This window comes from Falco punctatus (genome assembly GCF_963210335.1).
Source record: "Falco punctatus genome assembly, chromosome: 2".
NCBI lineage: Eukaryota > Metazoa > Chordata > Aves > Falconiformes > Falconidae > Falco > Falco punctatus.
This window is the reverse complement of record NC_137581.1, coordinates 65,645,656-65,670,465: the sequence shown is the minus strand read 5'-3', so window position 1 is coordinate 65,670,465 and position 24,810 is coordinate 65,645,656. Positions and strand designations below refer to the sequence as shown.

At 36.8% G+C, this 24,810-nt stretch overlaps 1 protein-coding gene across 1 annotated transcript; it reads right to left on the bottom strand.

Annotated features, from left to right (window-relative positions):
- Positions 1 to 115: 115 nt before the first annotated feature.
- CDC16 (cell division cycle 16) lies at positions 116 to 23,230 on the bottom strand. The gene is made up of 18 exons (XM_080377435.1): positions 23,048 to 23,230; positions 20,813 to 20,867; positions 19,792 to 19,889; positions 19,240 to 19,278; positions 18,289 to 18,429; positions 16,235 to 16,394; positions 15,494 to 15,588; positions 14,725 to 14,858; positions 12,969 to 13,048; positions 11,368 to 11,417; positions 10,595 to 10,668; positions 8,180 to 8,305; positions 7,412 to 7,564; positions 6,749 to 6,812; positions 5,035 to 5,096; positions 2,730 to 2,865; positions 2,026 to 2,116; positions 116 to 934 (listed from the first exon to the last, which is right to left on the bottom strand). Exons 1-18 carry the CDS (start codon positions 23,093 to 23,095, stop codon positions 669 to 671), a joined length of 1,872 nt encoding a protein of 623 aa, XP_080233561.1. The 5' UTR covers positions 23,096 to 23,230; the 3' UTR covers positions 116 to 668.
- Positions 23,231 to 24,810: the final 1,580 nt, after the last annotated feature.

Sequence of the window (24,810 nt, the reverse complement as noted above, 5' to 3'; positions counted from 1 at the left end):
TTATGCCATTCATGTTTGTTGTCTAATCAGCTTATCAAAAACAGTTCTTAAATTATCTTTCAGTAATGCAATATAGAATAATGACAAAGAACTGAAATTAATAACTAAGAGAAAGTATAACAAAATAACATGCTTTATCATCAATTTAATGTATGCCAGATTAGAGTCAAATGATGGAAAACCATTGAAATTGCTCCTTAAAGGAATACATATTTATGAAGTAGAAAGTATAAAAGTTAATGGATTTTTTTGTTTATTTACTAAGAAAGCATTCTCTACAGACAGGATGAGAACTCAGGAGCCACAATAATACTGTATTAAACTGGCTATTCAGTTTAACAACATTGTTAACAGTTCCATGTTAACTACTATTTTTAAACGTTCACAGTCTTAGTGATGGCAGACACATGGACCAGTACACAGTTCAGGGAAAAACACAAGTAAATTTATTTTTTTACTTCATCATGTATGATTAATTGTTTAGAAACAGTTTGTCATGTGTACTTCTTAATCATCCTTAAGGCAAGCATTATTTCTTCTTTAAGTACAGGGTAGTAGTTTGAATTCATATAAAAATAGCAAATTCTTGAAAGTATAACACCGTAACAAAAATGCTAAAACAAACATATTACACTTTGACAAAATGAGCTCTCTACCAGCATTTATGGTCACGTACTATGGTCTGACATTGATGTTTCTAACATCATATCGCTTTCATTCATTTCTATCTCAAATGGTTCTTCCAACGAGCGACTGGTATCTGTACTCTTCCTTTGATGTGATGTCTCTAATGTTACTATGCCACTTTCATCTAGAGTTTGTCTTTCTATGTCGAATTCTCTGAAATCCCAGGGAGGTGAAATTATGTTCTTTAATGTCTTCATTGTGTGTACATCAAAGTCATAACATCTTAATTTGTCTTTGATCTCTGTTCCTAGAAAAACAGTTAAACCGTTAGTTTATTCCCATGAAAAACTCCCAAAAAATGCATCTCAAACTATCATCCAGAAATTACTACAACTCTCTGCTTTCATACTGACAGGGAGCTGTTGCTGCTTAATCACTAAAGTTGAATAGAGTCGTTCTGAAAAAATCCAGCAGTCTCCTTTTTGAAAAAATGCACAATATAAGAAGTACAACTCCGATTCAAAAGTCTGTTAGAAGTAATTGCCAATTCCCTTCCCAATTCTCTAAGAGGCTTTTTTTGTTAAGTTACACACAGCACGGTTTGCATTAATGCATATCACACAGCTGCATGGTTCTTCCAGATGTGTTAACTGACTACATATGGAGCAAGACTATTGAGAAGAAACATCTGCTTCAATTGTAAGAAAAATCTGCAGGAAAAACAACAGAGCACACACAGATGGCTTTTACTGGCTTCAGCCTCATTAACATACTTGACAGGACATCAACTGTGTTCATTACAGATAAATCACTAAGTTCATTGAAGTAGAAATATGTTGCTATAAAGGTTGGGAGGGGGCAGAAAGTTTTCATAGAATATTTTGAACTGTGGCAATATAATGTATTACTGTCATGAAGCACTTTTTTTTTTTTTAACTATACACAAAGCTGTATTTTTGGAGTCAGGATAATTTATCCTGTCTCCACAGAGCAGACTTCTGACATGGTAAAACCACTCTGCCCATATCTCTCTCCAGCAGCATTACCACGCTAACTCCATATTTCTCTTTTATTTTCTCCCCATTCCCTTTGGTTTCTAAGCTGTCACAAATCAGTATTGTCTGTAAAAGAGACCATCACGACCTTCAGTGGCAAAGTCTTTCCTTTATACTGGTAAGAATTTACCGTTGTGATGCTTACAAAAAACAGTGGTCATCTAGAATTACTGATAAGTTCTGACTCATTTAGCCATTTAAAAAACCCAACAAAACCAGCAAAACCCCAAACAAAACCAAACTCTACTTTGTAAGTTAACTAGGTAATGGTACACAGTCTTTCTTGATGTAAGACTCCTCTCAAAGGACTCCATGACTTAAGAGTCACGTAAGTGAAACTTACCAATGTAGGCTTCAGAATCACCAATATACATTTCTATGCAATGTCCAAGCATTGTGACTGAAAATGTGTCATCCCTCCTAAGACCAAGGGCCTATTAAAAAAACCAAAACCAAACAGCAGTGAAAAGTATTCAGTAGCAAATAAAACCATTTACATCTTAAGTCCACAACGGTTCTGAGTGTGTTATGTTGCTTGCCAATGCTATCAGAGCATAATCTTCAGTGTAAAAGAAAAAAATTGCACAACTAAAATATTGTCATACAAACTGGGTGAACTAGTAAGCAAGCAAAGCACAAAATCAAAACCAGAAAAGGGTATGTATACAGACAGAGAATCATTCACAAACCATGAAGTATAACGTGTTGCACTTATTGTAAAGGTTCTACTTCAAGGCTTAAGTTGGAAGTATTTTGAATTATTTCAGCTGCATGAGTTTATGTACATAAAATTTGTATGACAAATATGATATTCAATTAATTTACAACAAAGGAGGATCCAAGTACTAAGTTTTTCAAAGTGGCCATTTTTTACCTAATCAATAGAAAACTTAGGAAGATCCTTTTTAAAAAAAGATTAAGATTATAAAAGAAACACTAATTTGGAGGCTTGGTAAAATGTTCATTCTCTGTTCCAAAACCAAAACAGAATGAAACTGTAAATAACAGAATCTGTGACCAGCACTTTAATTTAAGCCAGTTACATACCGTGTGAAAATAGTCAATTGCGCTTTCAAAATTGCCCATTAGACTATGTATGTAGCCAATGGCAGAGTAAGTAGAAGCATTCTGAGGAATTAATACTAGAGCCTGACGATGGTATTCCAGTGCTTCTTCATATTTCCTGTCAGAGTTAAATACAGAATATCTATTAGTAAGCTTCAAGGTGAAAGGTGTTTTTATAGTATTGTACTGATATTTTTCTTAGCTCAGTGGCACGCCATCCTGCAAGAACTTAAAATTATTGCTTCATACTCTGAACATAATAGAACGCACAAAAGACTCACAGATATTGACAATTTTCTTCTTCAGCGTAATTGAAAAATCATTGTTCCTCTCATGTAGCACAACAGCTGCATACAGCTAGGCCCCATTTGGGGATGATCTTAGCAATTTGCTATGGTAAATTGCTTTAGATGTTTAATGCTGCTCATTGTAACATTAGCTTTCTTTCCGCAGCTTTCATTTTCCTCCCCAGGGGAGCAAAGGAGCAATACAAGATGAAATCACTCATTGTTCAAAGTAAGAAAAGCTCTCTGGGCAGAAATTTCAGAACCCTTAAGTGCTACATACAGGAGTACTTTTGTCACATCCATTTTGCCACCTGCTGTCTCTGCTGTATCAGAAAAGAAGGTTTACATATCCCTAATTTCTTTCAAGTACCAGCCACCTTTTCTTTGAAAATTATCCATTAATTAGACTGCTCATTGCATTTGTTATTTTATAAAACAACAATTAATATACATTATGGCATTACTCTCAGAAATTAAATCATCACATTTGACATCCTAGTTCCAAGTTATTAAAGATAGCAATTGTCTATTCAGAAGAAATTTTAATGTCTATAGTTATAATGAAATTATGCAAAACAGCAAACCATGAAGTTGTTAGAGGACATTAAGTAACAATTGAGGCAGAAAAATTATGCAACTGTTTACTTGCTACACAAACCTTTCGTATGATTTGAATTCTATTTTCACTCATAGCATTTACCTATTAACTACCAATTGACTACCACTGTATTTTAATATACTGCTTTCAAATTTCAAACACATAATGCTAATGACCAGATATATACCCAGTAAGTTTTTTCATAATAGCACAATATCATGTATTATGAACACATATAAATAAGTTAAAAAATTAGTAAAGTAGTAAATGAGTAAATTATGACAGAATTTTTTAAATTGTCAAAGCATATGTACATTGCCTAAATTCTAAACTTTATTTTCTTGAAAGATGGTTTACAAGGATGTAGAAATACATTAGGCTGGCTTTCTGAACCTGAATAAATAATAGAATGTAAGTTGTCCTAAGTGTGACGTAAGCAGTTACTAACTTAGCCTAGAAATTAAAAAAAAAAAAAAAAAGGCAAAAGGAATTAGAACTGAAACAAGCATTTTAAAAACCCCTGCAATTATACTCAGGAATAGGTTCCAGAAGCAGCGCCTTTTGTTTGATCTTGGCAGAAGGGATAACTATTATACATCTGTATTTCATAATGAAAACTAAAACTAATTGGCAAGCACAAAGCCATTACTACCAAAGCCAAAGCAGAGGTACAACTTATATCTACCATAATCACATTCTCATTAGCAGCTTTGAAACAAAAATTACAGTATACACCAATTGGACAACTAAAATCATGACACTAAAAAAAAAAGATATGGCACTGATTAAACAAAACACTGGTTAAAATCAGATTCAGATTAAGGTAATTAATGAGAAGACATTTCTCTATGTTAAAACTGTTAAAGCTTGCATATGTACTTTGCACTTTCTTTTTCTCTTCCTAGAACAAAAATATGAAATTAAGTATTGAAGCGTGCTCTCAAAACCCACGAAGTAATACTTTATTTCTGTGTTAACGTCACTGAATATTTCACTTTAATAACGAAAATACACACTGATCCAGTTAATTGGCACAAACCCACCTTTATGTTAATTAAATCAATGGACATATTCACCTATGTCAAGACTGGGACAGTATCCAGTTAGAATTCACACCCATACAAGGATCTAAAAGCCTATGACCAAATTTTTATCTAATTAGAATCAATAGTTAAGGAAAAGCTTTTACATTAAGTACTTTAACTTGCATATAGTACACTGGATGTAGGAGGCAATTAACGTATTTACATTCAAAAGCTGATTTACAGAATCTTGTTCTTATAAGGTATTTTTACACTATTCTCATGTGGTACATAATCCTGATATAAGTGAGAAGTAGGCCTAGAGAAAACACATTTGTGCAGTATTCCAGATAAATGTAGCTCCAATACTCTTTGCTTACTTGAGTTTTCTGCAGACATGTCCTAAGTTGTTCAATAAAGGCTCCCACTTATCAACAGTTACCTGAAAAATAATGTAACAATTCAAATAACTGCAGCTTCCCAAATTGTAACTGAATTTTGTCTGCTTAAAAAAAACCCCAATCAACAAACAAATGAACAAGGCAATTCATTCATGACCAAGAAAAATATCACGAGCATTTTCAGTTCTTTTCAAAGCGCATATTTAAGCTAAAAACATTTATTCAATTAACTCATTTTTCTAGTTTTTCCTTTCCCCAAAGCCAATTAAATTTCTTTAAAGGGTCAGCGATATTAAAACTTGGATGTAAAACAAACAACATTTGTTTTCTGCTAAGCTAAAAATCACATGAAGTCTTTCAGCCAAGGAGCACTGAACACCATCCAAATTGGGTATTTGTAAAATAATCATAAATACTTCTTCCCCTTCATCTGCACTAAATATATGAGCTCATTTACAAGGCACACAGAAGACAATCTGAGCCACCAAAATCCTTAAAAGATTTTTTCCTGGAATTAAAAATTATTTGGACTTGACTGCATTATGAATTTGTGATTCATAACAACATTAAGAGCATTTCTCTCTCTCTAGGTAATTTAGATGTTTCCCACTAATTCTAAATTTCCATTTGTGTGTTTGTGGATCTGCTGATATTTAGGACTTTTCAATAAACAAGAAAAACGCCCCTGATCTACAAAGTTTGTGGCACGTGCATGAACATTACAACTTTAACTAAAACAGAACAACCATATTTATATGTTGGTGAGTGTATACATTAGTATCTGCGCAATTTCTTTTAGTAAATGTGTGCCTTGACCACATGATAATAGTTTTTTCAGTGCTCTCCACTTTATAGAAGGTTTATTGTGCTCTGGAAGCAGTTTCATTATCTTGATAGGAGATGCTTTAACAATTATAGTAGGATGAGGTGGTGTCCTCATAAACTAAATTCAAGCTAAAAATTGAGAAAACCTGTTTCAAAATTCACAAGAAGCCTGTCACAAGGTGGTACTGTTTTCATTAAGGCATCTTGAGTTACTCTAGTATAATGCGTTTCTTTAGATGAGATGATGACACACAACTAAAATGAACAGTATTAGGTGCGAGCGCATTTGTGTGTTCCAGCATTTGAGAAATCAGGGTTGTAATGAACTACAAGCACATTTCCTGACAAACCTTTTGCCAGTGGTTATTTTGATTACTTTCAGGAAGTTGGTTAAGCATCCTGTGACCCATTTCCACACAGTGTCTCTATCTGATAGAAAGAAAACAAATCCATACCTACAGGATTACATCCAAACAAAAGTAGAAGTCATTCAAGAAATGCCTAACCTTAAGGTGGCAGAAACCATCTTCACATGTGTACCCAGTTCCACTCTCAGGTCAGGAACGATTGGTCTATTAAGACCCAAGACTTGAGTGCGAGACCAGGATTCCACTCTCCAGTCAACACTTACTTTCTTCTAATTTCATATAGAAAATTTGCCTTTTCATTTAGCATGGAAGATAATGTGATGATTCTCAGCTGAAAACCCAACATACTCAATTACAAGTAGATGATCCAAGTTTCAAAGTCAAATTTGTATCGTATTGCGTCTATCTCAAAATAAGCACAACATATTCTGTCACCCAATATTACAGAATTTCCTGGAGTTTTACAGATTTATTGTCATGCATATTAGTAGCAAAAATACCTCATTTCCAATAGCTTTGATTTTTTCCAGTGCATCAAGAAACCACTTTTCTGCAGTTTTCCAGCTAAGAATTGAGGAGGTAGGGGGAAAGAAAAGTAAATTAGTAGATTTTTCATTAGTAGTATGAGAAAACTGTATTACAAGGCACAGTTCTTTGACATTATCTCATCATATGAGTGAAAGGAGATATAAAACCCAGTAATTTACATTTGGCTATATTTTGCATGCGCTCAGAACTAACAAGACCAAGTTAAAAAATCAGAAGCAAACCAAAAATATTCACTAAATACTTCTTATATGTTAGGTTTTTTGAGAATATATTTGGAACCTCCCGAGCTGACAAAATGTTTTGGTGTATAAAATTTTATAGCATGTGCGCACTTGTTTGCAGACGGATGCCTTTTCAAGGTATGCAACTACACAATGACAGGCACACAGAAAATAATAATCAATCTCTGCATGTTCCTCAAGCATTAAATTCTTTCCTAGTTCAATCTTAAACAAAGAACAATGTAGAAAGCAAGGGTCTAGAGTAAACACCATATAAACTTGAACTATAGTTTCTTTTGGTTCTGTGCAAGTACTTTAGCAGATACATTGGCACATTATGCTGCAGAATAAACCATAATTAAGATTGTATTTAATTGTATTTTGCAAGCTTACTCTCCATTTTGGAATGCAACCACTCCAACTTCATGCATAACGAAAGGATCTTCAGGTGCAATGCTTAAAGCTTGGCTGAAAAACCTTTCAGCTAACTTCGAGTTGTTGGTCAAACCATATTCCAGTCCAATATAAAGCATTGGCAAATGACACCTGAAAATACATCCAAAACAAACAATCACAAAAAACCAAACATGCACTTACCAGGAATGTTGTTACAAACTATAAAGAAATGCCAACTGTGTTTGCATACATTTACGTACTTTCAAGTAAAAGCTGATTTAAATGGTTTTTCCCCCTAGTTTCCTTCCCATATTTAATTTACAAATAGAATATGAAGTAATAATTACAGGGATTACATTTACCAATAACTACAATCAAATACAATAGCTTTATATGCAATATAACATGATTAATCCATGACTTTTTTTACAACCTTCTCCAGACCATGAAACAGCTGTTCAAGTTATTACTATACAGCAGTTTGACCTGTTACAACAAACATGATTCAGAAATTTCAGAGAACTTTCAGGTAAAACAGATTACCTAAATATAAATCTTGACTTTAAAACTTAAAAAATCACAACAGCAATCATAAACAATGCAGTCAAAGGCAGATGATTAAATTATTTGGGTTTTTTTTCTCATTTGTTCTCAACCAGATAATTGTTGCAAATGTATTCCTACTGTTTAAAGGAATATAGGTCAATATTCTACACTATTTATGGATTAATTTTAATTTTCCTGACTGTGACATTTTTGACATACCCTTTCATGAGCTGTGCAGCTGTGAAGTATGCAGCCATTGCTTGGTCATGCTCACTCTCAACTGCAAATGAATGTCCATATGCTATCCATGCAGGTCCATAGGTTCGCTCAAGTGTAGTAGCTTTGCTAAAATCAAGAGCAAGTCACAAGCAAACACATCTGAAGTTAAATTTAATCTGCTTCAGATGACTACTTACATAGCAATGTTAAGAAAATATTCCATTAAGACCCGTGGTAAACAAAGTTAATTTTAAAAGTTCAAACCATTCAGCACTTAGAAGTATCACACATTTTCAAGAATGCATTGTATTATTTCTGTTGCTTTTTGTGGACAGCAGGAATTCTTTTGTATTACTGAACTTAAACAATTATATAATAGGTGAATTGGGCAAAATACAGAAGAAAGTAGTAGTGACTCAGTGTATTACAAAATTCTAGCTATACATTTCAAAATAAATATTTTCCTGCAAATGTACATTTCACAAGCAGGATACCAAAATAGCAAATGAACACTTAGGTCGAAATGTGTGTTGAAGTTCTGCCATATAAGTGTACTAGCCTTAATGAAAAGTATTTGTCGCTGCACAGACAACTGCCGTGCATCAAAATGTCACTCAAGTTCCAAGATGAAGACTGCAATCTGAGCATCCAGACTGCAACCTGAAATCTTTACAGAAAGATGGACTTGAAAATAACCTACAGAGCTTTCTAATGTTCTTGTTTCAGTCTGAAGGCAAGGACATTCATAACTAAACAGCTCATGACAGATGTGCCAAATCTATTTTTAAAGTTTTCTAATACAGAGATCCTGCATGTTCCACAACTAATCTGTTCTATTGCTTAACTACCATTAAACTCTTCATTTTTTCCTAACATTTAATCTAAATTTTGCTTCTCACAGCTAAATTTGTTATTTCTCATTGCAGATCCTAGAGAACAGTTTGTTCGCCATCTCCTGGGACAAAACTTTACATATTTGAACATTTGTATCTTCCCACCGTACATCCTAGACAACTTAAATCCCTTCAAAAGCTTTCCTCCTTGGCCACCTTCTCCAGAATGCTTTTTTATTGCCTTCTCTTGAATTCAATTTGAATGTCTCACATCAACCTTGAGTTCTCCACACATTAACTTGTCAACAGCAACACAATACAATACAGCATTGTTATTATTATAAAAGATGGATTATATTCTACTGCAAATGTCGTCGTCCTAATTGGTATTCAGATGAAGGAACCCTTTTTGGAGCTATCTGCATCCTTCAGATCTTGCTTCTGGAGCAGCCAGAATGATACTTCCCTCACATGTTACAGGGCACTGCCTGGCTGTGCCTTGTACCCCGTTCAGCATGCTCCAGCATGATGTCCTATGACTCCAAAACAATAATATGGGAGCTTGTATTTTTATCCATGATATCTCCAGATCCTTTTTCTAAAAACTACTGTCTAGCTCATAGTTGTCCCTAGCCATGCAGTTGCATACTATAATTATTTTCCACGAAATGTGGGCATCTTGTTACTATTTCAATTTTACCTGACCTTTTTCCTCTTTGCCAGAACTACCACGAATTCTGATGTTTTTCGTTTGGGTTTTTTGTCCCTAACACATCTATAGACACTTCTTGGCTAGGGATGCTTTCAGATTTAATAAAGATGCTCTTTATTTCACCACCAAACCCACCTATGTCACTCAGCTTCTTGAATAATTTCACACTGGTACTTGCCAGGAATTTCAATAGTTTACCCATAACCACCAGGCATTTAAACAGTGTAAATTACTAACCCATCGTTACATATATTGTCTACAAAGATCTGAAGAAGAAAAATGAAAGCCTTACAGGTTGATTTACACCTTCTCAGTTTAAGCTTACAGCACCAACACAAATGCCCTACTTCACAGCAACGTCCTGCTCCCCAGCGTTCATTATCAATACACATACAGAAGACCTATAAGAGCGAGCATTGGACTGACTGACCAGCCTAGTAAGTCCAAGGCTGCTTGTGCAAAGAAAGAACTAGACCGGACAGCTGAACGTCAGAATCATTTATCTCACTCTTCCCTTTAAAATATGAAACCTGAACCTGGGAGAACACCTGAGTGTCCTTAAGCTAGGAATGGAGGCTTGATCACCTAGGCATAGTTAGCTTGGCAGCATGAGCAAACGCAGGGACTACACCTGCCCACAAGAGGAAGGTGGACTGCCAAAAGAGATTCCACATAAGTCTCTGCATTTTTAAATTACTTCAATGAATGAGGTCTAAACTGGTATATCAAAAAATGGGTGTCAACAAAAGGAATATTTTAGTAGTAGCTGGTTTATCATGGCTTCTGTTTACTTTATGAGCTTACAATCATGAAATTTGTTTAGCAAGTGTGCAACAGATCCCTAAGGAAAACTGGGGAAAAAAATTTTACCTGAGATATCTTCTGGCATGTTCATTTTTGTGGCCAACCATGAGATAGTAGCATCCTACTGCAAACCATGACACCTATACATTAAAATAAAAATAGAATATTATTAAGTATATCACACTGATTTTAGTGAAACATCACCAGAGGTGATGCAAAACAGAGGAACAGATTATAATTGGAGAAGTTAGGAACATTTTCACTGAAATCACAGTCAGCTTTTCAAATTATATTTGATATTACAGACAAGCTAAAACTGCTGGCATGTACACCTCTAACTGAGTTTGTTCAGCCTCATGAAGAGAGCACTAAGTGGAAAGCTTATTGCAGTCTTCAATTATCTAATAGTAAGGAATACAGAAGACAGAGCCAGACTCTTCTCCGAAGTGCAGTGACAGGATGGGAGGCAATGGGTGCAAGTTGCAACATGGAAAATTGAGACTGAGTAGAAGGAGAACAATTTTCATTATGAAGGTGATCAAACACTGAAAAAGGTTGCCCAGAGAGGCATAGACATTTATTACTGTAGCATTTGTTTCAAATTATTATTCAAAGTGAATACCTCACATCGAATATATTTTACAGGTACTTTGTTTTAAAAAAAGATCCTTGGTTTAAGAAAATTACAATGCATAGAAAATAAAAGGAACAAACCATTTTTACTAGCTCATCCAGAAATGGATTTTGAATTCTGTTACTCAAACTGATCATTACATTACAACTTTTAGATGCTTTCACCTAGAAAAACTACCAGTCAGTGAAGGCTTAGAACAACTTACAGGATTATTTGGGTACAAGTCCACCAGTTTGTGAGAGAGATAGAAAAGCTCTACATAGTGGGTAAAAAGAAAATAAAATTAAAACATGCTAAAACATTAAGATGTTTCAAGCCCTTTAGCTTTCTATACAAAATATCCAGAACATCTAATGTTATTAACATAGAAATGAAGAAAAATGTTTTCTTTTTAGTGGTAATGCTTCAAACTGCCTCAAAACAGATTCAGTTTTACAATTAACTAAAAAAAACCCCCAACCCATAAGTCTCCGCAGCACATAAATCAGCAGCTATACATCCCACTCCTTAGGAATTCTCAAACAACTTAGGTGATTAACATACATTAAAATAAGCACCTGTAGTATCATACTTGAATGTGTCTTGTCAAGGTAAACCACCACTGAACTTCCTACACCTAAAAGGTATAACATACTAGAGGCTAGATCAATTTCTAAGTAGAGTCCTGTGCATTAATATGCTGAAAATAGGACAAAAGCAAATAAATTATTATACTACTTGAAATAATTCTAAGTGATTACTTATGTAATAAAAATAATAATTCTAGTTATTAGAATAACTTACTCCAGGTTTTCTAGCAACAACGGAAGTAATCAGACATAGGATAACATTTCTATTGCCTACGCAGTTTCAAAAGAAATAGCATTATGGTACATAAAATTTCTATTTCTTTAGAGTACCGTGGTCTTAAATTGATGAGTTTGTCCTGGAGTACTTTGATCAATTCTCAGATTCAGAAAAATCAAACATGAAGACTGGCATACAAAATACCAGCTTATTTACAAAATGCTTCTCAAGGCAGACACAGAAGAAAAATCAAGAGTACTGGCCACATTTTCAGATGTAGTTAACTGAAAGTACATTCACTAAACATTGAGAAGTACTAGTACACGTAATGATCTATTTGCCTACATGCAATGCACCTTCCTTTGAGAGACTGCAAATCGTATGAGCTCCTTATTCTATTTTCCAATTGATTTTAAAGACATTCGAGCTCCTCGCTTGATTTGGATGTTTATATGCAGTCTGAAATCAGAAGCCATCCCAGCTGCAAGCAAGCTATTCCTGTAATTCCCAGCAAAGGTGCTGCATGATTAAGAACTTGTTTAAACTAAAAAGAGGCCTTCACAACAGCAAAGGCAAGAAGAGTCTAGAATTTTTGCTAACACAGAATAATCATGTCCATCTAAGCATACACACTGATGAAGATTTTCTTCTAGTTAAATTTAATGTATTTTACTTTTGAGCAGAAAAAGTACACTCTACAAAGATCACCTCAAAACAGAAACGAAGCAGTGTAGCGCACTAACTTTCTGGCCACACAGCCCAGTGGTTAAAAGACAGTGACACTCATGATCATGAATGAAGACTCCTTGCATAACTACTTCCCCTCTTCAGCCTTGCTACCATCTCTGAAACCCCCTTCTTTTCTGGATACCACTGTTTTCTTGAAACTGCAGATAGGAGGAACAACATACGTCATTTTTAAAATGGTATATAAGGGGGTTTCCTGGCATCTTTAATTCTTTTTTAAAATTGAAGCTTTACAATCTTATTTTGACTCATAATAAATGTTGTATTTCTTACCATTTGCTTTATTAAGCTCCACAAGTGTCCCTATATGCACAGGTAAACAATTTGCATGGAAAGGATCTTTTTCCATTACTCTGGAAAAATAAAAAATAAAAAATAATCTGCAACACACATTTCAAAAATTGTAATGTGTTATAAGTAAGTTGTTTTATAGTATGTAATGTTCCAGTTAATTACCGCTTTAGGCACTGGAAAACTACTTGTGACTAGAAGGTAACTATTAACAGCATAATAGAAGGCTATCTTAAAACCAGAAAAATAACTATTAATTTAACTTAACAAAAGAGGATAACAGAAAATTCTGGCAAGCTGAATATACAATAAGGAAAACAGAATACAATGCACATTTGTTTGCAGGTCACTTCAAATTTAACCGGCAAACGGCAAGCAACGTTTCTGTTTATCTTTTCCATATATCTGACAGCAACTTTCAAGCAATAGTCCTCAACTTTCTGAGCTTAAGTCTAAGCAGTATGCCTTAGGAAACATACTTAGCTCAGTTTTAAATTTTTATTTCCTGTGGCATTTAGAAATGGATGATAGTCTCACAGACAACAGACTGCATGCAGGACATGGCATGTAGGCATGCGCCCTTTTTGTTAGCATTTGGTGAACTAGGAAGAGAAGAAAAAGATGTCTTAAAATCTATTCACAGAATCTCTTAGATCAAAAGTACACTATGACTCCATTCTCTGAGAAGCATGCCTTGAAATAATTAAATAGTTTATTTGACATTTTTAAAGAGTTCAAATTATTTCAAATGAGAGGCATAAAAGAGGCATTAAATGCTCTCTTGAAGGGAGTCTAAAACTTTGAAATTATATGGACTTCTCAGACTCTCATATCCAAGTTTTAGCATCTGTGATAGTCTCCCACTAAGGAGACATTGACTCCTGCCACTTTCTGCTAGACACACTGTGGAAATTAAGTTTCAGAAACAAATCTGCACTCGTATAATTTTATTGACTTAATTGGAGTAATTTATTTCAATAGGATCATGATTTTACTCAGATTTTTAAATTCACCCTGTCAGCATTCTCTACAGCCTTTCCAAAAATCTTGTCTATACTCAGCTACATAGGATATTCTACATAGTGATGGCTTGCTTCCGGTAAGAAAAAGCTTTACTATTAAAAAAAACAACCAACCACCCCTTCTATTCAATATTACTAATATTCTGAGGCTATGCATTACATACATAAAAATACAATTTTCTTAAAATGGTTGTTGTCAGGCCAGCAGAAAAAATAGCTCCCCAACCATGTGTTCAGATTTACAGTAGTTGAGAAGCAATCCATGTTGTTCTGACCCACACGACAACTGCACAGCAGCGTATGCCTGGGCTACATTAACAACTGAGACACAATACTCAGCACATTAAAATTAACATAACTTTTAATCAGCCAGAGAAATCATACTTCCTAACTAACCAACTGATTCAAACCTGTTCATTCTGAAGGCCAAGAAATAGGTAGAGAGAACACAGAACTGAAGGTACCAGAGTAAGGAAGAGGATGGATGAAGGGAAGTACAGCACAGTGCTGGAGTTTTGCTTTGGATATTTCTGCTACACGTCATAAAAACAGTATGTCTTGCCAGACACAAACTACACATTTTAAATACCTGTAACTCTGTATCAAATGGTTATGTATGTCAACCCACTGAACAACGATATTCACTGTAAGTCCAGGCATACTTATTATACTTCACTATATGAGAAAAACCCCTCAAAGTTGCTTTGTATACTTACACAGAAGTAAGCTTGTAACACATTTTGAAATCACAGTTATAATAATGTCTTTCAGCTAAGGATACTACCACATCGAGGTTTTCCTGAAGACCATCTACTGATTCAGGAATCAGTGTTTCACTGGGTTTATTATACTGAAAGGCAAAAGAAACAGTATGTTACACTACAAACAACCTAAAATTAGATAGTATAACTATTAGTATTTTTAGTTCTAAAAGAATACTTAAGAATACCAAGTTTCTTCAAATTCTTCGTTTTAAACTGAAAGTCCATAAAAAACCTGCTTGGTAAAATGCTTCTTTATTAGAACATAAAAGGTGCTTGCCAGTGTCAACATCTTAAGTGTAGGCTGCAGAAATGAACAGTAAGCAATATATAGTTGGCTTTCAGTGTTCTCACATTTCTTTGGAAAAATAGTCTGGAATAACATTGTCAGTTACCTGAAAATAGTAGGATATAGCATTTTGGCTACATTATTAATATTCTTTTTCCCCACCCAGAAGTTTCTCAAGAAATGAAGCTAAAAAAAAATATCAGAATTTCAAGTTGTCATCACACCAGAAAATACTGGTTATACAAACAGTTTATACAAAACTGTTATAGTACCCCCATAAAGTGATATCTCCAGCATCATAAATTTTAAAATAACCAAAACTACAAAGCCCTTATTTATTCCAGTGTTCAGAATAAATGGAATCAAAGAAAATTTACACATGAAGTCAAGACTTCAAATCAATTCTCCAGCTTTTTAGTCAGTTTTGTGGTTTACCTTTTTCAATTTATTCTCAAATAAAAAGTGAAGCAATTCTTGTTCTTCTTCTGTACATTGTCTGCTAAGAGGTAGAGATTCAAGAAGTTCTTTTTCTATGTGGATTTAAAAAAAAGTGGTTATATTACAGAAGAAATAGCAAGATCCAACATTTTAAGAACTTAAGAGATGCAAAGAATTTTATGATGCTCATCCCTAAACTACAAGGAAGACAAAAGTACAGATACACTGAAACAGATAATGCTACTAATTATGGAAATCAATGATTCAGTACTTCGTCTTTTCTTCTAAACTTTTAGATAACATTTAATAGCTGAACAAACACACCACTATTTTTATTTACTCTGCATGTCAAATTTTACCACTCAGAATGGTATATTAACCAATATCTCCTACAACTAAGTAAAGACCACTAGGGTTTTGTAGATTCAAATCTTGCGAAGTTGAAGACACAGGAAAAACATTGTTCAGGCTAAGCAAAGAGCGTGGGAGCTTCCAGAGCTAACAAACAGGACAGCTGGGTTACTTTGTTTCTTTTAGTTCTTAGCACTGCAAGGCCAAAAAATCAAGTTCAAATGTAAGTTTGAGCAGATGAGAATTTTCACTAATTTCATACATTTTCTATTCTCAAAATTTTCGAGTCTGTTACTTGCAGTATTGCTTTAATTTTTATCCATGAAAAAGGCAGAGTGAGAAAGCAGCTAAGTTTTACTTGTATTTGAGAAATACTGCTATCCAGACCTTCTTGTGCCGTCAGCATATGGTGCGATGTTAAAAGATCAAATGCTTCAAAGCAGTAAACATCAAGCTTCAAGGCCTCTTTGTAGCTGTATGTTGCTAGGGTTCTATTATCCAAAGCATCATAGATCTTCCCTCGCAAAAGGCATATAGAGCTCTTGATCTGGTGGAAAAGCAGGGCTGAAGGTCAAAGACTGAATCAATATTTGCAATTTGGTTTGAGCACAAATCAAATGGGCTCCCTGAAAAGTAAAAAGCATTTCATGTATGATAGAACCCGGTTTTCTAGTGCTGTCTTTAAATAAAATATTGTCTCTACTACCTTAAAAAAAAAAAATCAAATGAATGCCCTCTCAGATAATCTACTAGCAAGCAAACACATGCTTGAAATAAGTTGAAGGAGGCAGAATTTATCTTTTCTACTTCTGGCACCCAGCTCTCTGATATACTAAATTCCCTTCATACTCAACATAGGGAAATCGTCACTTCCAAAGGTAATTCACTTATCTGTTGACTATTAAACCACATATTTCATGCAAGACAAGAATGACCACAGCAGAGATGAAAAAGGCCAAATCAATAGACTCAACTACTCTGAGCAGAAAAACATATTCTTCTTTTCAATCCAAAACACAGATGTTTCAGAAATGAAAGCAGTGAAAGATCACTATTACCATAGTTAAAGTTGTGCTAAGATGTCTAGTAACTAACTTGTCCTTTCAAAACTCCCTAGATGGGTGTTTAATTCAGTCAGAAGGCCACAGAAGTGCCAGCAAGTTACTTAAGAGAAAGTTAACATGTTACACACCAATATCATCAGACAGACCAACTGTCTCAGCAGTCCCCACACTAGAAATAACACTATAGCTGCATTAACAACTAATAAACCCCAGGGGGCTGCTACGGTGATAATATTGTTACCAGCTCAGAGACCAGTCATTCTTACTCTGGAACTAGGGCCTGTGCAAACTAATCAAATTAAGTTTAAAAAGCCACATTCCTAGAGAAGAGTTTGGTCTAAAATTTCTTCAAGCAGAACCCACTTCTCTCCTTTGGCAAACCAAACCTCTCCTCACATTAGTGAACTATATTATCACAAACATTTGTGAAGGGAAGGACTGATAAAGCTGAGTTTTTTGGCAGAGTTATTTTTCAGTCAAAATAGTTTCCCAATTTAGTTCAATAATCAGTCAACAAACACCTGTCTGGGCCAGAGTACCATGAAACAGGGAGAAAGAATGAACAGCCAAAGTTGAGAGACTTCTTCCTTTGCTTGCGGTGGTAGCTTAAATGTTCCCATTAAAGGTATACTACAGTAACTTCAGTCTAACCTGCTTCTCCCTTATGCCCATCAATACCAGCATTTGAAATCAGTTCACGTCGATGATTTAACCCATTTTGCTACTTCAGTCTTACAGGGAACATGCCATCTGTTAATCACCTTCACTGTAGTTTCAGCTAATATCAATTCCTAACTCCAAAAATAAAGACTATTCACAGACTCTACAGCCTACACACAGTACTGATCCCTCTTGACTGTGCACCTATACAGAACTTTTTCACTGAGCTTCAGAAACTTTACTTTCGCATCACATAATTTTCAAGTGCGATTAAAAAATGTAGCACTGAGAATAAGGTTAAGGAAATACTTGATTGTAAGTAACTGGAGGAGAAGAAAACTTGCTTTGTTATCTCAGAACCTGCAGCCCAATTGAAAGAAATGTTAGTTTACATTATCAATACTGAAATAGCAGCATAGAGCTAAAAGACTACAAACCAATGGCAGATCATGAACTTCCTGCAAAGCGTCTGCAAATAATTTATGGGAAGTTGTTGAAAATCAGTCTTCATTCTAGCAGAACAAGTTATTTTCATACAGGCAAGCTAACACATGACTTCTGACCAAAAGGAGAACAATTCATCACTTTTAAAAATTACATTATCCAAAAAAGAAAGCTTAAACAGAGTCTCAGATTCATACAGCAGTAAAATCACTTTCCGACTTCACACATTGTTTTCTCAGTTATAAAAATACTTGTTTAAAAAATGTCACTTACAGAGGATTGTGACATCTCCCAGTCTGTGGTAGAGTCTTTCAATCCACTTTCATCCTTCAAGTACTTTTCAAAAAGTCTTTTGTTGATTGGCTCTTCCATATCAAGAATATCAAGGGCCTGTTGATGTTCTTTTGCAGCATACTAGCCAGACATGTGGATGTAAAAAACAAGGATGGGATTTGAAACATCTGTACATAAAGCATCAATAAACACAGTGTCACATTTGAAAGGCACAGATTAAAACAACCAGTGCTTATCAGCAGGTTTTTCATGCATGCATATTCTTATTTGGACATATGTCATTTTATAATTGCAGTCAAATATTTTACTAGTCATCAAAAAAATTATGGAATTAACACCTACAGAAAAATCTATTATTCAGCATTACGCAATCACAGAAGAAGATATGCTTCTAAAAATAGTTAATATGGGTTTTAGTAAAATAAAATAAAAAAAGTAAAAAAAAAAGAAAAAGCAGCAGATTATTTCAAATGTCTACATTTAATCTACCAATTGATTCAATTGCCCTGTGCAAGCACTACATTTTACTATTTATGTATCACATTTTACACAGAGGTATAAAGCTCCAAACTATACTTATAAAACCAAAAATCACATCTCCTCTGGTCAGACTACAACCAACCAATTAAAAATGTAAACATGAAGACATGAGACAAAAGTGGTTCATGTGCTTTCCCCACAAAATATTAGAGGAGTATGTTTCTTTCCTGGAAAAAAAAAGGTCAGTGGGATTTCTTCAGAACAGTAGCACAACAGATACTCCAGCAACCATACTGAAGGTTAAAGAATGAAATCAACTGTCGCAAAATTTAAGCATGTTATTCCAACAAACACAGACATCTACATTGCCTGTCAGGTACCTAATCTTCCCAGGATGCATCTTTTATTTAGTTTGGTTTGTCACCAATAAAGGTTTAAACGTGTACTCACGTGACATCTAGCTGCAAGGTAGCGACACGCTTCATATAACTGAAAGAGATGTTTCATACGTATTAGTTATAAAGACAGAGCATGTTAACTTACACTGCTGGACTCCATTTTGCTCCTCTCCTTTTTCAGTTGCATGGCTTCATCCCTCTCACCTCCAAAAGTCTTTCTTGACCAAAATGACTAAGTCTGTATCACTTTCACTACTATTAAACTCTCAAAAGACAATTGCTTCACTCTTGCCTTCACCACTCATTAGCAGAGCAGAAAGACAATTCAAACAACTACACCTGAAGTGACACTCCACCTTCCCATACCTGCTATACTTACATCCTTGGACACCTTCTCTTTTCTGTGACCCTATCTGGGGCCAACATTTTCAATCTGGCTGACTGAACACAGGACTACACTTGGTTCAGATAAACTACATCATGCAGGTTTTTTAATTAATTTTCCCATAAACCTTATCCTCTGATGGTGAAGTAGTCACTGTGGTTTGCAGAAAAGGTTTAAAAGTGTAATAACAGTAGTAAGTCTTTGACGAAGATGACTTACCTTATCCAACTTACGCGATCGAAGGGCATGTGCTGCCCTATGATACTGAGCTGTTAGGTAGAGACACTGGGCCAGCCAGTAGATATCTTGTGGTTCCTCTAAAATAAAAGAACAAATTATAAACCATTGATTTATAACGTATTTTTAAACACTTCCACTTCCCTAGAAAAGTATTTTTCCGCACTCTAGCATCCTATCAGATTACAAAGTCATATTTTTTATATATATATATATGTATGTTTATAAGCAACTTAGACTATCTATCAGTGAGAGATTAAAATGAAAAAAAATAATCAGATTCTAACTTTAAAGATATCAGATAGTGCACTAGACAGTGAATACAAAGAATCTCATACCAGAGGTGTGTTATGAGGACACAACAGTGATACAGATCTAAAAAAGTAGCAGTTGTAGGTTACCCTGCCCTTGGACATAGGGCAGAAAAAAAACCCAGAATTGTGTCTCAAAAAAGATCAGTGGGAACCTAACAACAGTGAAAATGAAAGCACTAGACCTCTGCAGCTTGAAGTTATGACTGCAGAAGCACAATTTAGTACTCTCCTACTTTATTGGCAACCAAAGCTTTCATGGGATCAAGCTCCTAGAATCATTTTAAGAAGTGTAAATGGACCACAGCTGTAGGCAGACACAGGCTACCAGCATCAACTCACTCCATAAAATTGCATTCTATTTGTCACCCAGAGCAACTGTGAATCCTGTAGGAAACCGACCTTGACACTCACAGTTCTTTTTTTTTTTCTTTCTTTTTGTCTCTTAAGGCAGGCAAACCTTAAGGTTTGGCCAATCATCACTTTTAACACAAAGTTCAAAAGGGAAGGAAGATTGGCTCTGTTCTTTTTGGAAAAATGGCATTTCAAAGATCACAGAAAAGCACTTACACCCTTACACCAAACTCAGAACTTCAGTATTTAGCCAAACAGCTTTAAAAAAATCACCAACAAACCCAAAACTGAACACTATCAGAAAGAAGTTAATAAAAATTTAAAAAGCAACTACTTACCATGAGACAATGAAGCTACTTTGTCTGCCCAAAACAGGGCACTTTGATACTGCTGCTGTAAAAGATGACAGAAATAATTAGTATTTTTGGGGGGTTCGCCTTCCTGTATTATTTTGAAATACACTGTACATCCTTCACATTTATTATCTTATGCATGTAGTCTCTAATGAACAGTGATATACATTTGAGATTTTTATAAGTTCAAAAAATAGTTTTAAAGGGCCAGTACTGTAACTTTAAAAGGACATCAAAAAGTAATTCAAGGTGGGGTTGATAATTTTTCCCAGTAAAATGCAGGTATCTTTGACCAAAAAGTAGACACCACTTAAGTATGGAAATAGGTCACTAGTTGATTGCCATCACTGAAAAAGTAGCAAGAAACCCCCCCTTCCAGTTAAAATAAATGCTACATTTTAGAAGAAAGAGAATACTATGTATAAAAAAAGGACATACAAATTACTTCAGGAAACTTCAGCAGCAGGATCTCTGGTTAAGAAATTTTCATGCTCCAGTCAAGATGTTTTAACCTCACACAAAACCACAGTCCCTATGCGAATCTGCCCTTATTCCTAGATATACAGTTTCACTGTTAAGTCTGCAGTTCAGGAGAAGTGGGTGAAATAGAGAAAACAAGTGGCAACTAGAGAACCAATGGAAGCAGAGTTTGCAGGTATATCCATCCCACTAACTCGGCTAAGATTGCATCAGATTTGGGGTTCTAGGCAAAATCTCGTAGAATTGGCTGGGATTATTCTCTAAGAAGATCAGCAAGGGCTACTATTGTTCCTTTCTACCCTTCATGCTATGAGACATGATATGCTTCCCAGGATTCTGCGGGACATTTAACAGATACCTTGCCATGGTAAAGGACTTGTAACACTAGAAAAGCCTTAATCACTTTTGCTCTTTCCTGCAATGTTACAGCTTCAGAGTTTGTTACATGTAAACCTTAGAGATTGTTTTATGCATTTAGAGCAGAGGTTTGGCAGACTTTACCAAAACACACATTGAGAGCCATTCTAGTCCTCAGAAAGCACTATGCTCCACGACCTAAGTGGTCTCTTCTATCCTGTGTTCCTACATTTCCTCCTTGATGGGGATCAAGAATGCCCAGCAAATGTGGCAAGAGAATAGTTTGGTTTCAATCTGCACCTCCAAGAAAAATAAAATAAAATCACCATCACCACCCTCCCAAGCAAAAAAAAAAAAAAAAAAAAACAAAACCAAAAAACCAACCAACCACCAAACCCCCAGATATGTAATAGCTGTCTACAAGAACTAAGGTTTAAATAACTCTCAATAGCACAAAAGAGAGACATAATCCAGGCTTACAGGGCACTATATAATTTCTGTTAAATTCTACAACACTTCTATAGTTCTACAGTGCTACAAGCCGACTATATTACACAAAGAAGCAGTCCCACGTTCCTCCAGATGCCCCCTCCTCAGAACCACACCAGTGCCGATATAGCTGTGTGGCAAAGCAGCTTGGTGAACCAGTTTAACTGAGTACAGCAAAACAAAACAATAAAATAAAATTCGCCACATTAACTTGGGTCCCTGATCAATCTTTCAGTCAGACTCGCTGGCCACACACCCAAATGCCTGTGCTAACTGAAGGGATGGGTTTCTCTCAGGAGCGATGTCAATACCAAGGGTCTGAACTAGAAACAGAGCAGCAAAGTTCCATGCTATATTTAATCTAATTTATTAATGCATTTTTCCTCTTGCTTTGTTTGTTTGTTTGCCCTGCAGCAACATAATTGCTGAACCCATCAACAAACGGCAACAGCCGCCCGCAGCGCCGCAGGTCAGCGCGGCGGCATCTCCAGCCACCAAGTAGGCACGGCCCGACTTGCACAACCCGGGAGGTGGCGATCCTGTAAACACGCCTTCGCCACACAGCGGCCCTACCGCTGCCACACCGAGCTCTCCCCCTCCGAACGAACGAAGGAAGAGGGAACCACGACCCCGCCACCCCCCGCCTCCCAGCACAGGCGGCGCTTCCGGCCCCCCGCACCCCTCACCCGCCCCCGCTCCCTCCCCTTCCAGGGCAAACGGGGCATAAATTCAAAATTAGCTCCCTCCCCGCGGCTACAGACGCTGGCACTGCTGCCCCCCGCCCCCCACCCGGGGCCTTCCTCCCCCCGGGAGCCGGGCCGAGAGGGGCTTGGCCTGGGGGAAAGCCGGCGGGCCAGCCGCCCCTTCCCCAGCAACCCCCAGCCCGCGCCTCACCTGGTCGATGTACTGCCGCACCCGCCTCCTCAGCCGCTCCAGGTTCATCCTCCCGCCCGGTCTGAGGGTGAAGCGAAGGGGAGGCGGCCCAGACGCCAAGCCCACCGCGGCACCAGCGCCGGCCTCTCCGCCACCCGCCCGACGAGGCGCCCAGCCCGGCGGTGCCGCACTCAAACCCGCCCCCGCTTCCTTCCCCGCCTCCCTCACAGAAACAGCGCCCAGAGCTCATCGTTCCGGGAGCGCTGGCAGCCGCCGGTGGAGGGGGAACCCCACCGAGCGGGCTGGTGCCCCCCTTAAATTTACTCTGTGACTTTTCTCCGCAGTCCATCCCCCGATAAATTTATTCCGAGACTCTTCTCCGCAGTTTTGAGGCAAAGGCTTGCCTCTGTGAGAGCCCCTATAGAGACCCATTGCCCTGAGACACCCCCCACCCCCCCTTGACTACTTGCGGCCTTGAGGTGAGCAGATTTCCTCAGGACTTTGCAGCAATGGTGGACGGTGTGTCAGGAGGTTTTCTGCAAGTCCTTCATTGCCCAGTCATTTTTGGTATCACCCAGATTAGGGAAACATTACCCACTATGACACTGCTGAAAAATGTCAGCTGAAAAACTGGTAATGTGAAGCATTAAAATGCCTGATTTGAAATAATTCAGATGCTGGCCAGCACATCTTGGAGCGGGTATGCCTGGTACAAGAGCAGCAGTCACCTGTGTTTGCTTGGATGGAGAAGGAAAAGCCATGTCAGAGTCAAGTGTGGGGAAGGCCACAAAGATGGCAGCTGGGTGCCAGCAAATGGTATCCATTTGAGACAAACGGATCCACGTGCCTTCTCTGGATGTATCGGCAGTAGCTGCACTTTGAGGTAAAACTGACTTCAGTGATTTCCTCCTGTTATTAGTTAGGTCAGCTTTTCATCTTGCACTGTGTTATCCTTTCGGGGTTTGCGCTTCTCTGGCACTGTTTAGCGTGTGTGCTGCAGATGGCAGGAACTCATTTTATGCCTACAGTAAAGCATAGATTTATTTTGCTTTTTTTTACTCAACTGCATTTATAGGTCTGCTACTTTTTCACATTTTGATAACCAAGATCTTGAGGAAAGCAAAATCCTTGTTTATCTTTCCATTAGATCACATACAGAAGAAACTAATCCTTTTGACAGTAGTTTCTTTAGATCTAACAGTCCTACCTAGTGAGCATTATCATCATGCTCAACTTCCTTAAAGACACCTTCAGGTGTCCAAATAGCTTCCATGGCAGAAGAGAGGATGCAATCAAGCTTTTGTACCTTCAGCTCTCTAAAACCTGTGGCTTGTTATGAGCACTACCACACCACTCTCATTTGTTGGTTTAAAAGCTCTTTGAAATTAGTGTGGTTAACAGCATATGTATTTGTCAGTTTGTGGATCTTTCTATGTACAATAAAAGATGTTTGAACAAGATGTTAATACATTTTAAAACTGCTGAGCAGTGGAGCCCGCAATTTGCCCATAAGTAGCACGTTTCCCTTTTAGACCAGGTGCAATGTAACTCATCAGAGCTCAGTGGCTTCTATTCAGCATGAGGTATCAGGACAGAAAACTGCAGGAACTCAGGGAGAACAAGATGAATTTAGGTATCATAGAATCATAGAAGGGTTCGAGTTGGAAGTGACCTCCAAAGATCATATAGTCCACCCCCCCTGCAGTAAGCAGGGACATCTCCAACTAAATCAGGTTGCCCAGAGCCCTGTCCAACCTGACCTTGAATGTTTCCAGGGTCCGGGC

Bases quoted from the DNA above. Each gene is read 5' to 3' on its own strand.
- CDC16 (XM_080377435.1), bottom strand. From the start codon at position 23,095: ATGAACCTGGAGCGGCTGAGGAGGCGGGTGCGGCAGTACATCGACCAG. The intron at 19,279-19,791 runs GTAAGTCATCTT...CATCTCTTTCAG, and splicing joins GATCGCGTAAGTTGGATAAG to TTATATGAAGCGTGTCGCTA. The intron at 15,589-16,234 runs GTCTGGATAGCA...AAATCCACATAG, and splicing joins TATGCTGACGGCACAAGAAG to AAAAAGAACTTCTTGAATCT.